This window comes from Cystoisospora suis (assembly GCF_002600585.1).
Source record: "Cystoisospora suis strain Wien I chromosome Unknown contig_522, whole genome shotgun sequence".
In the NCBI taxonomy this organism is placed as follows: domain Eukaryota; phylum Apicomplexa; class Conoidasida; order Eucoccidiorida; family Sarcocystidae; genus Cystoisospora; species Cystoisospora suis.
Window position 1 is genome coordinate 41509 of NW_027153323.1, and position 12719 is coordinate 54227.

At 51.4% G+C, this 12719-nt stretch overlaps 2 protein-coding genes across 2 annotated transcripts in view; one reads left to right on the forward strand and one right to left on the reverse strand.

Annotated features, from left to right (window-relative positions):
- CSUI_001328 (myb family dna-binding domain-containing protein) overlaps positions 1 to 10199 on the reverse strand; it is a 23139-nt gene extending 12940 nt beyond the window's left edge. The window contains exons 1-3 of the mRNA XM_068061534.1: positions 2907 to 10199; positions 1862 to 2130; positions 827 to 1311 (exon numbers count right to left, since the gene is read on the reverse strand). Coding sequence (XP_067926491.1) covers positions 827 to 1311; positions 1862 to 2130; positions 2907 to 9751 — 7599 coding nt within the window. The 5' untranslated portion in view covers positions 9752 to 10199. The remainder of the gene's footprint in view (positions 1 to 826; positions 1312 to 1861; positions 2131 to 2906) is intronic.
- Positions 10200 to 10472: 273 nt separating this feature from the next.
- CSUI_001329 (uncharacterized protein) lies at positions 10473 to 11701 on the forward strand. The gene is made up of 2 exons (XM_068061535.1): positions 10473 to 11482; positions 11667 to 11701. Exon 1 carries the CDS (start codon positions 10620 to 10622, stop codon positions 10776 to 10778), a length of 159 nt encoding a protein of 52 aa, XP_067926492.1. The 5' UTR covers positions 10473 to 10619; the 3' UTR covers positions 10779 to 11482; positions 11667 to 11701.
- The last annotated feature ends 1018 nt before the right edge of the window (positions 11702 to 12719 follow it).

A 12719-nucleotide genomic window follows, 5' to 3' on the forward strand; every position in this document is an offset into this window, starting at 1 on the left:
CAGTGTCATGTCAGCAATCCATCCCCCCCCGTGCTGGCTGGCTTAGACTTCCTTCCTCCTACATTCTCACATCGACCACAACATACGTACATAATCTCTTACTCATGCCTGTACATACACCCGAGGTAGGGAGATAGACCAAGTCAGGATAGAAGGAATCGCACACACGANNCAGTAAGAGGTAACCTGATAGAAGGAATCGCACACACGAATGGGTTTCTACAGCACCCGTCAACCCTCGTCTCTAGGTGAAGGTCACTTTCAGCTCATGTAGAAAGACAGCCGTAGGAGGGCGTTAAGTATAGTAGTTAAGTGTCTACAACCGGATACACACACAAACACTCATTCCACCTCTACTGATATCAAGTATGTGATGAGACAGACATTCTTCTGCTTCCTAAGAAAACACGTGACCAGGAATTTTCTTTCCTTTCTTTTCTGTATGGCTGGGGACCTTCCTTCCTTTCTCTCAGATTAACGATGTGATTGATCTTCATCCCTGGGTGTCTTTCACTAGGGGGGCATGCAGTGTATGTGACTGACGAATAGTCTAGGAATACTGATGCATGTTCTTGTTGAAGATGTATCATTCCTGTCAATCAAGTTCATCTCTTATCTCACTTCTCCTCCTGTAAGGAATGTAGGTAAATACATTTGGCTATACAAAAGAAAAAACACCCTCGGCCACACTTGTTACATGCAGGAAGTCATAGAGATGTCTATCTCCATCAAAGATAGCACCACAAATCGAGAGTGTCTTCTTTCCAAGAGGATGAACATCCATCACAAGAGAGATCTCATGATAGAAGAAGATGCAAAATCTTACCTTATGACATCTATCATGATAAGACACATTGCGATCTATATCAAAGATAGCATAGTCAAGATCTCTTTCAAGAAGATCAATAGGAAAGACACCAGGGGTCGTCATCAGCATTGTCATCCCTTGCTGCCCATCGGTCCCCCTACGACGTTCAAGTCTTTGACGCCATCCTTGTCCTAAGGAAAACAAACAAGAATCTTTCCAGAAGACACCTGGGCCTGTCAGATTGGCACAGTTGGCTTGCATCCATTCTCTCTTGGATTCTCTCGACGCCGCCTCTTCTTTAGCTCTCTGACGGTCTGAACCTCCCCCAGGTAACTGGGCAAGCCCACCACCTAGAGATGAGGATAGGGAAGAAGAAGAGGAAGAGGAAGAGGACACGGATCCTCCTCCTGACGATGAAAAGAAAGATGAGGAGCCGGATGATGATAATGACGAACTCGCGGAACTACCGCCAGTCGAATCAAGAATCCGGGTACTCCGTCTATCTGAATAGAGAAAGGGAAGAAGGAAAAAGGAAAAGAAATAGAAGAAACAGCATGAGGGATGGAAGAATGAATGGATCTAGAGGCAAAGATATACACAAAGACAGAAAGGCGTCCAACAATCTCCCTTCCCCGAGTCCTCCCTCCCCTTCAAGAAGGCTTCGTCACTCTTCACAGCGGGCACTGAAGGTCCCCTCCTATCCACAAAACCTATATAAATAGCTATACAATGAGCTGTATTCCGTCTCTAGAATGTAATCGATGCTCGCTTAGAGAGAGACGTATTCTAAAACCCCTTTCAACAGCCATATGACGCAGTCAGGAAGACACTCAACCTTCATTCCCCTTTACTCCGGAGTGGAATAGAAACAAATACACCGGCCACCTTCAAGCAGCATAGTAGCTACATCACGGGCATCCGGCGCGGATAGATAGATAGATAGACATAGGGGATCGTCGCAAACGAACGGAAAAGAGAAAGAAGATCCGTCTTATGCTCTGGACGAAAGACAACATTTTCTTGATAGACGGACACGTGTAGAAAACGACTGACTTGTTGTGGTGCCCGGCATGCTTCCGGCCTCCGAGCCTCGCTTTGTATCTTGATCGCCACCCCCTTCACCTCCCCCTCCTGTTCCATCAAGAGCTTGACCTGCACCACCTCCACAACTCCTTTGATATGGCTCTGCGCGATTTCCAGTGCGAAATCCAGCGGGAAGAGATACAAGTTGGTCCGGATGATCTACAGCACGTACAGGCAATATACCCCAGCTAAACACATCCCCGTCTCGTATTCGAGCTCGCTCTTTCATCCGTCGCTGTCTGAAGAAAGAAGATGGAGAGGGAGATAAGAACAGAGCCGCAGGCAGAGGGTACTCGCATCTTGAGGAGGGCAAATGGAAAGTCCGTAAAGGACATTCGGGCGAGAGGAAAGAGGAAAGAAAAGGTAGAAGCTTAGCTCACCCGAGGAGACACTCAAGGTAACTTCATCTACGGCATGACGCGAGAAAGGGACAGATGCCCAGGTGGAGATCGAGATCTGGTATATGGATGTGTGAAGGGACAAATAATGGGTAGTGCAACAGTCACGCGGCTTGGATGTGAGCACTTACATGTGGTCAATAGTGAGAACCACAGGTATATGCCCAGTGCATGTGTATATGCATATAATACATATACATATATCTATGTATGTATCTCGGGACAGGCGGTAGAGGGGGGCGGTTCAAGTGTATACTCCATCTGTACAACTCCAGGCACGCGTGCGCCAGTACGTCGATATATATAGAGATTTATATACAGAGAATATATATACATGTAACACACACATTTAGACATGCGGGCGAACATTAGCGATTCCGTATCCATGACTGCAAGACGACGGGAGGCTACATGAAGATCCGCGAACCCCTACTGCTCCTAGGCGTATACACGAGCCGCGCCTACACGTTCGCTCCGGCACCCATAGAGAGACACAGGATTGTCCATCTATGTATATATATTCGCTGAGCACTTGTATACTCAGGGCGATATCCGTCTGTGACGAACGGATGTTGCCCTATCAGAGCCAGATAAAAAGAAAGGGTCTCGCCACCTACCTCCGCCAAGCCTTATAAAGCCCCTTACTAACTCTTCTATAGCGGCGAAGTAGGGCATGAATCGTGGCCTTGCGTCTAGAGAGCACACGCCAAACCTTGCGAAGACCATCTGCTACCGAGGGTCGCACGCTCAAGTTACCTTCTCCAGTACCCCTATCCTCCCAGTCCTTCTCATTGAGTTTACGTAATCCGGATACCTCAGATCCGTCTGCCGATGGAGATACGCTTCGGCTATCCCGATCTCTCTCTCCTCTCTGGTTCTCCAGATCACCCTTAGACGTCGACGGTTTTCCTGACGCCGAAAGAGGCTCAGTGTCCGTAAGGAAAGATGAAACCGAGGACGATCCTTGAACGCCTTCTCCATCTTTGCGACTGCTCTTTGAACCTCTTCCTCTGCATTCGTTTCCCGGGCTGCCGTCAGAGCGCGAGCGACGAACAGCAGAAGGAGAGGTTTCTCCGTCTCCATCTCTCAATCCTTCTTCTGTTGGAACGATGAGGGCATGCATTTTCTCTGAAGTACTCGAGCTCGAAGGAGAATTACTCGAACACTTATCAGGTAAAGCAGAAGTACCGGGAGAGGGTGTGATCTTCGGCGACGGCGGCGCCGGCGCAACTCGCGCTGCTTCATCAGGAATGTCGAGCTCTACCTGCCAGCATTCCACTGTGCTAGGCTTATGTGGAAGGAAGAAGGCAAGTTCCACATACTCTTCCTTAGTCCTATCTCGTACTAGGCTATCCGCACTTAGACATAAAGATCGCCTCTCTGTCTCCTCCCATCGTCTCTCCCGCTCAGCTGCTGCAATGGCCGCCGCTGTCTCTTCCGGAGAAAGCCGTAAGGCCGCTAACGAAGACATGTACGCCTCTACAGCTGCAGTGGTAGCTTCCTGACATGACGAAGAACTACGACAGAGAGAAACATCATGACGACTACTTTGATGCATCCCAGTCGGTTTGTCATCTCGATGGTCTCCTGCAGCTGGGAAAGACAATTCGAGTGCTCTTTGTGACTCTCTACCATCCTCAAAACGATTTTCTCTTCCTGTTTTCACCTCCTCGTCATCTTCATGTCTCGAAGTTTGGCTAAGACGGGATGAACTCAAATGGTGCTCTTGTGAAGCACAGCAGACGACCGCTTCCCGCGCTGCATGCCGGGAGAAGTTACGACAGAGATTCTCAGCCTCCTTCTGTAGGTGAAAGAGAGTATCATGCTGCTGTTTGCGAGACTTATTTAACAGATTTAGAGCATCGGCCATAACGAAATACTTCTCCGTCTCTTCTTCTTCTTCACTCGTGCTCTCTGTGTGTCCTGAGGTATCAGCTTCACCATCATTATCGTCCTTAATATCCGATGGTTCAGATACACCACAGTCACGAGGCATGTTGTTTAGAGGAGGGAGACCTCCTACCTCATTGGTGTGATCATTCTCCACCAATGGACGCTTCCTCACTTTCTTTTTGAAAGGACGTCCTTCCCTTGACGGCTTTTCCTGTACTTCGTCCAAACTGGTCCACAGATGAGATTTCTCTTCTGTCTCTGCAACATCTACGCAACACGTACATCGAGGAATACAACACCGCGGAGGAGAAGGGCGAGATGAAGGCCGTACCGTTTGAGAGGAGAAAGAAAGAGGGGGTAAAAAGGGCGGCTTGTTGCAAGTTAAAGAAACCGACAAAGGCAACTGTGACGTAATTCCTGAAGAAAGAGAGGTCGAGTCAGTAGACGAAGAATCGAGAACTTCAACCGTGCGGGCATGTGGCCCATGCTGGCTTCCAGAGCCATCGGAAACATCTGCTCTAGTTCCCCGGTCAGCAATAGACAACGCCACACGGATAGGTGAGACTTCACCCCTGTTCTCTCCACTACTGCCTCTCCTGCTGCAAGCTTCTTTGCTGGCACCAGCAGGACACGCATCCTTCTTTGTCAACCTGGCAGCCGCCACATCCTTTCCTTGGTTGTCGTTCTTCACATCGTCGGAAGGTACTTCTTTCTCTACTCCCTTGTCCACGGTGTTCTCCTTTCCTCTGTCGATCCCCTTCCCCTCGTCCACAACACCTCCTTCCTGCTTTCCATTCTCTTGCATGGACTGTGCCTCATCTCTTCTCCTCTTCCCTTGACCGCATTCCGCATCTTCCTTCCTCCTTTTCCTTGTCCCATGAGATCCTTGCCCCTTTCCTTCTGCCTCTCTATCTTTTGTAGGTAGATCATGGATGCGCTTTTCCTCCATTGACCGGACACTCCCTTCATCCTCCTCAAGTTTCAAATCTAGTCGACACTCGAAAGGCATCTCTGCAAGCCAAGCTTCTGGTAGTCTTTCCTTCCTTATACAGACGACTATGCGTTCCGCACTCCCTCCTCCGAATCCCGGGACAGAGGCCCATCGTTTCTCTTCTTCACTCTTTCCCTCATCTTCATCTCCATCTCCAACAGGGGACAACATCGCCGCCGCAGACGCACTACTGGTACTAGACCCTAGCCATCCTGCCGCGGACCCGAGGAGTCCCCCGACCGCAGCAGAAACTGCGGGGGGATCGAACCAGATCGCTCCGCTCTGAGGGAGATTTTCAAAGGGAGAAGAGCAAGGAGGAGATGAGTTAGGACACGAAAAAATCCCCGTACTGTTCGGCCCCCCTCCGAGACTAGTAGACAATACCGTGGATGATCGGGTCCCCCAATCACCTACCCCAGTCTCATCACGGTACCTCTTGTTCGACTCCACTGTCTGGATGAAAGAACCGCGACGATCCTCCTCACTTCGTCCGTCGGAAGTGCCACTCAGCTCAGCACCATAGCCCGCAGTTAGAGCGGAGCAAGCGTTTGCTTCGGCCGAGGGTTGGACTCGAGGAGAACCACAGGAAGATAGAGCCACAGCGACAGCAGCATCGACAGCCGCACACGCTGCAGCCCCAGCTGCATTTGTACTCTGCATCGGTTCTCGTATCTGTACGACCGCGACCTTTGCTACATCCTTCAGAAATTTCAACAATGACGCCATCGCTAATCGCCTGTTGGCAGCACGAATTTCCGCAGAGATATCTTCACTATGAGTGAGCCATGGTCCTCGACGGAGACCATCAGGTCCTATGGCCGGCTGGGGTTGGTGAGGTGAGCCTCCCGACGACGAGAGGCTCGTAATACACTGAGTACCTCTCTCTGACGCAGAAGGCGACGTAGGTTGGAGAGGGGGAGAAGCAGTTGGTTCTTGGAGACGAGACGACTTTCCTTTCGACAAAGGTAATCCACCAACTAATGGCTTGGCTTCAGAATGGACGCTAGTGGTCAGCGGGAGAACTTCACCTCTCTCTCTTCTCGGTCTGCCGCAAACGGTCATTGACGCTTTGAGAACTGCTTCGTCATGTACATGCTTTGTGGCTAACCAGAAAAGTTCAAGAGGAAATCTTTGCTGGCGTGCGACCCTCTCAGCTTCTCCAACATCTCCTCCACCTCCCCTAGTAGCATTATACGCTCGACTTCCACGTTTCTTTCCTCCTGTTCTACAACTCGATGAGACTCCGCGATGTGAGGAACCCTTAACTAGTGAGGACGCTCGCATAGCCCCTGACTGACAGCCAGACGGCGTCTCAAGCTCATCTACAGCATGCGACTGCGCCGTAGTGTGTCCCCCTCCAGCTCCCTCGTCGACCGGTGTATCTCCTCGTCCCGTAGTGGTTGTAGAAGCACTACCGCTATGTCTTCCAACAGAAGGGTTCACTCTGGATGCCAATAACGAAGAAGCATCCTCGGATCGACTGGCCCAACTCGGAGACCGCTGTAACTGCTGACTCGTCGCTACTTCTCCATTGCAACTTTCATAATTGTAAGCGACAGATTCATTTTCTGATTCGTTGGGAGCTAGAGATGGTGAGGAATCGACAGCAGGCTGTGGATGCTCCGAGTCTGCGACAGGAGGAGGTGATGAAGATACAGAGACTTTGTTGTTGTTGCGGCGAGTTCTACGCCTAGTAGGGAATGGGTAAAACGAAGAAAACGACGAGAAAGATGCCACAGAAGCTTGCTCATCCTCTGGACATGAGGAGAGGACAGTGTCTTCTTCTCTTCCTGTCCCTGACTGTTCTTCCTCAAGAAGAGGATCTTGAAAACCCGAGGCTGCTAAAGTACCATTCACGTCTCCGCTCCCTGATTCGCCAGAGAGTTGATCTTCACCTGTATGAGTTGGACGACTAACCGATCGGTTAACCGGCTGACCTCCCCCTCCTCCAACCCCAACAGAAAATCGGGGACTAGTGGTACCGGCAACCGATGTCCCACAGCAATCGACTCCCGCGGAATCCGAAGTCAGGGTAGGTAGAAGAAGCGCAGAGAGAGATGAAACACGACCTGTTCCTCCCTGTTCTTGCCCTCCTATTCCAGAGACTGATGAGGGTGTCGAGACAGTGGGAGGACAGGCCAACAGATTCGCTGAGATTCCCGCAGACGTAGAAGATGCCGAAAGCGGCAGCCATGCGGGATCTCCTGCTGAAGACATATGTCTGGCACTGTTACTGTCATGAGAAGGGACAACGACCGTTTTCGAATAACCTGTGACTTGACCGTTCCGAACGAGAGAACTATCATTCCCTGCAGATGACGGAAATGGCAGGGATATGTGACGACGTATGCTTAGTGGGAGAGACGATGAAAGAGATTGAGAAAGAAGATCAGATTCTGCGACGTTATGAAACTCTCTCTCTAATACAGAAATGTCCTCCTCAACAGCATCAACGGCTGCTAAAAGCTTCTCTCTAGCAGCCTTGAATTTCGCTTCAAGTCTCCACCTCGGAGTATTTCTACTCCCTTTCGGCCTACTGATCATACGTCGACGAGGGGCAGCTCGACGGCATGATGAAAATGCCGGGGAGGTAGAATAGAAGGAAATAGGGGAGAGGGCAGGACGGGCTTGGCTTGAAAGGGAAGTTTCATCTGGAGACTCATCACCACTCGATTCACCCTCATTTCCAGATTGTCTGTCTACTTCATCCGCTGAAATTGAAGGAGAAAACGACGAGCAAAGCTGATCAGGACTTGAAGTCTCAACCTGTCTATTCCCTAAGGTTCTTCCCCTGTCCCTTACCTCTAGGACCTTCTTCCACAGCTTCCGACGGCCGACCCCTCCTCCTCGACTCCTTATTCCCGAAGAACCCAAAGCTTTGACTTCACTTCCGAGCTCCTGGAGAAGAACCGAGGCTGCTTCAGCAAAATGCCTGTGTTCTGCCTCAAACTCTCCTTCCACCTGGGACCCTGTTTCATGCAGTGCATGCAGAAGGTGTACTAAAACAGGATCACGACTTGCCCCTGCTAAACACCTCCTAGTAATGAAGTCATCAGCTTCCTCAAACAAACCTGACGGGGTTGTCTTGTCTTTGTTGCCAACCACAGGAGTATTGGGTATCATCGGATCCGTGGAGATCTCCTCCTTGCATGTAACATCGGATATGGACGATGCAAGGTTCAAGAACTCCGAAGAAGAAGATTCCTGTCCTTCTCCAGACGCCTGTAGGGGTGCTGAAGCCTCTCCTTCCTTTGCTTGCTCCTGGTGACTCAAAGTTTCCTCACGTTTCATCGGTACGGTCGATGGAGTGGAAAGGGGTCGGGACGAAGAATCCACCGGAATATCTTCCGTTTTACAAACAGTGTCTCCGGATTTCTCCGGCTCATTTCTTGATACAATGATGTCTACCCCTATTGCTTCCTCGCCATCTTTCTCTCCTTTTCGTTGCTCAGATATGTCCCCCTCATTCAGTTCATTGGCATCAGCAGTCTGGTCTCCAGATTGGTGTCCGGACTCCCCCTCCCCCGCTGGAGTGGCACTAGCGACATTTGAGGGGATTTCTTTGTCCCGGCTTTCTGTCCGTTGTTCCCCTTCTCCGCTCTTCCTTGTCGCCTGTTCTGCCGATTTCTGCTTTGCCTCTGCTGCCTCTCTCGCCTTCAGCAAAGCGGCTAGGCCCATCCCTATATTCTGCGCTCTCTCCTCTAAAGGAGGCGCATTCCATGTCGACGAAGACAACTCCCCCGTCTGGCCTCGGCCATCTGTAAGCGGAGGACAAGTGGAAGGGAGTCCACTGGGAGTGAAGGCCAATGAATTAGAAGAGGGAAAAAGAGAGCTTGCTGTCGGGTTCTCCTGAGTTCCTGTCAATTTGAGGAAAGCAGACTCCGATTGAATAGAAGAAAACGAGCCCGTGTTCTCATTGCTACTGAGTTCCCGACTGATAGGTCCGGAGTCAAAAACAGATTTGTCAGTGGCATTCCTTGCTGCCGAAGTTCCTCGACCACTTACACCGTCCCTCTGAGAGGGGGGCTCCGCTACAGAGTCGTTAGTGTTCAAGATGTGTAAGGCTCCCTCTCTCCGAGTAAGAATGCTGGGAAAAGGATCCAGCGCGGCACTGAGGCCCCCCGAGTTCCTGACCGATGATGACAGGGAAGAAACAAACAGTCCGAGCGAGCTGGACGACGCAATAGAAGACGCGGAGCCTGAGTAGCTAGACACAAGGTCTGTACTCCCCGCCACCACCGCAGCTGTGTCGTCTTCGTCATCGTCCTGAAGCGCCGAGTGCATTTTCCGAAGAAGGTCATCATCATCTTCCTCGAGAAAAGGAGAATTCTGCAACGTTGAGAAAAAATCTTGATTAGAACCAACCGGGTCCAATGAGACAGACGAAAGGCTACGGATGGGGGGCGGGGAGTCGAGAGCGGGCCCCGCCGCGTGAGAGTCCAGCTCTACACGCTCCGGAGGTAGACTGGTAATGCATTTCGGTGGGTCGTGTGAAGCCGCAGACTGAGGAAGTAAAGACGAGGGGAGCTCCCCATCTTGTGGGGGAGCGGAGTTACCTGAGACAGACGAAGAAGCCATCACGGCTGAAGGAAGCGCGAGTGCGAGACTGCGGGAAGAACGACACGCTGGAACCTCCTCGTCATCCCCGCTAACAGGGGGAGACGAAGTGGATGAGGGTGACTCCGGACTAGAATTCTTTCACAATGGACGATACGCAAAAGTGGACAGCGTCCTGATTCTCCCGAACTCGGTAGGGTTATCGTTGCGGAACGGACCCATGCATGCGGGAGAACAAAGCAAAGAAGCCGGGGCCTCGGCGCTGAAGAAACAAAGAACTAGACCGCAAGCCACCTACTTATCCCTTTGGCGGGTGGAGGTGCAAAAAACTAGTAGCTCTTCATGGCTAAAAAATCGGAAAAAGGGAATTCTCCCAAGAAAGACGAGCCTGACCAGAAATAGCAATCAGCCCAACATGCTAGGAATTCAGGACGGGCCAGAGTTCGATGCGGCTCGCACGCGTCGTGGGTGGTTACAGGGGGGGGGGGTCTCAGCTTCTGTTGGGTGGTGGTCGGTTGAGCGACCAGAAGCATCGCAGGCACAGAACCAACGAGAAGCGAAACTCTCATAGGCGAGAACTTTCGTGTGACGGATCGGAGTGCGCCATACCTGCAATGAATAACTATGAGACGTCTGCGTTATCGATGTACGCCCCTCCCGCCGGAAAACGGACCGTGAGAGACAAGTTTAGACCTGAGTCCATGGTGTAAGTTGGAGCTGGGAGAGCAACGGTGAGGCACCGGGGGTCGGGATCGCATGTAGCAGGGTAAGGCAGAGGAAGCCATACCAGCTCCGCAGTCTCGTCCCGCAGCTTAGAGATTCTGTCCAGATAGAGGAACGTGCCTTGGCGATTACTTTTCTCTGGCAGTGTGGAGTCGCGCTCCACGGTATGGCATCCTCAGAGTGCTTCGACTGGCGTGAGGCTTGCGCAGATGGTTCAGTTCAGATGCCCGCGCGGTCGATCGGCTTTGTACCTTCGCGACCCAGGTTCAGGCTTAGGAGAGATCCGAAATCTGGCCTGTGTGGGTTCTTACTGCGACGCCCATGAGATAGCATGTCGGCAAGCTGAAGCATCGCGAGCCGCCTGCCCAGGTGCACCCCAAGCGCCTATCGGAGTCGGCCGTGTCGCTCCGGAAATGGAGCAGAAAGGACACGATCCGGGGGTCCTCTCCTGCCCGAATTGGAGAAATTCGAAGTCACACAGACGACGGTTCGTGCGCGTCCGATGTATTTAGCTTCCTGCCCCCTCCGCGTTTCCCGGCCTCCCGCACCCAATATAGACCCTGTACTCTACGATTCTGCCGCTGCAACCCTGTCGACTGCGGCTTCAAAGGAAATCTACTGTGTGCAGCTGTGAATCTCTCAAATGTCTTCTAAGCGTTTCTGGCTCACCTGCTCGTGCCCCCACAGTGCCGGAAGCCGCTACCACCGCGACTAAGTGCATCCCCTGCATACATTCTGTACTAGAGACGCCGTGACCGACCTGTCATGATAGTGCTGCCCCACCGTTCCTGTGATTACCTCGCGTTCTCTTTCGCATACTCGGGAATCCGCACCACTAGGTGAAAGATGAACTCTTGCCCCGTCCCCCGGTAAGCGTTTGCCGTCGGAGAGCAACTAACTTTCAGTTCGCACCCGGTCGCGGTGCCCCACTCACCGTTCCCTATCACCCGGCCGCAAGGCTGCGTTGGAATGCCGCTGGCCCCGCCAAATTCTCGGCTTCTTCCTTGCCTAAGCAGACGGCTTGACCAAGTAAGTACTCTCTACATGACGGTAAGGCTGCGGCTTGCCTGCTTTTAAAACGTGTGTGGCTTTCAACTGGCTCCTTGAAAACCGAGACCGAAACAACCCCCTGGTCTCGCAGGTGTGCGGATCAAAGAACTTCCGCAACCAGCTGCAATTCCATAACGTCTCATCTCATTTGTGTACGAGGCAGGTATGTACAAGAGGGATGGGAGCGTCACTGTTACCGCTCACGGCTGCAGCAGTTGTCGCTTTTCTCCGCTTTTGAAACAAAGGATGCGTTTCACCACTAGGAGCGTCGCGAAGACGGGGACGGAAGAATTGAACGACGCCCGCCCTCAAATGTGCAGCAGTTCTCCCGATGTATCAACAAGAGGTGATCTACCATTGTATCGCGCTCGATATACAACTCATGTGTCAGAAACGCTGACAGGAGACGTCAACAAATCTATCAAGCCATTTTGGCTCGACGTAAAAGCAGCTTGGACAAAATAAAACCTACTGAGCCGTCCTACTACACTACTGTCGCCAGGAGGGCACATGTAATCAACGTAGAGTCCCAAATGCCGTATGTACGGACGAACAGTGTGAGCACTGACGTACCAACACCGAGACTCGATTTTACTTACTAGGCTAACTCTGTAAGGATTGCCTGTGCAAACAGCTACGTCTCTGCAGCTAATGGAAGCATTCTGCTTCCATTTCCACACTCTTGACAAGAGACAATAACCAAAATCTTTGACTGAAATATACGGACATAAGATACGTAAACGGATAAATGCGAAGGGCAGAATCGGTCATTGAGGAGCTGCTGTCCGCTGCATGCACTGGAGAGTGTTCTTTTCGCGCTATCCTCCAACAAACGAGACAGTGGCCTCTGTGTGACGACGTCATGTACTGTCACAACCGAGAAGAGATGCGCAAAAGGCGCGCTCGTTACACCTGTTGATACTAGAAATGAATACGAGCGTAAACGTATCAGGCAGTGAACTGCATCTCCGCACTGATGTACTGGTGCAGGACACCGCATTCTCTTGTGACCATGACTGCACCTTGAAACTACAGTTACTATAGACTGGAACTCATGATACGTCTTAACGGGATCGGTGTATCTGCTGGTATCACGTGCGCCGCAATTCAGATGTCATAACGACAGAATGCGATCTAGAAACAACTCAGCACAACGACCTGCTACCGAGAAGATACAATGTACGATCTGGTATGACGTACAGATACAATAATATCC

Bases quoted from the DNA above. Each gene is read 5' to 3' on its own strand.
- CSUI_001329 (XM_068061535.1), top strand. From the start codon at position 10,620: ATGGCATCCTCAGAGTGCTTCGACTGGCGTGAGGCTTGCGCAGATGGT.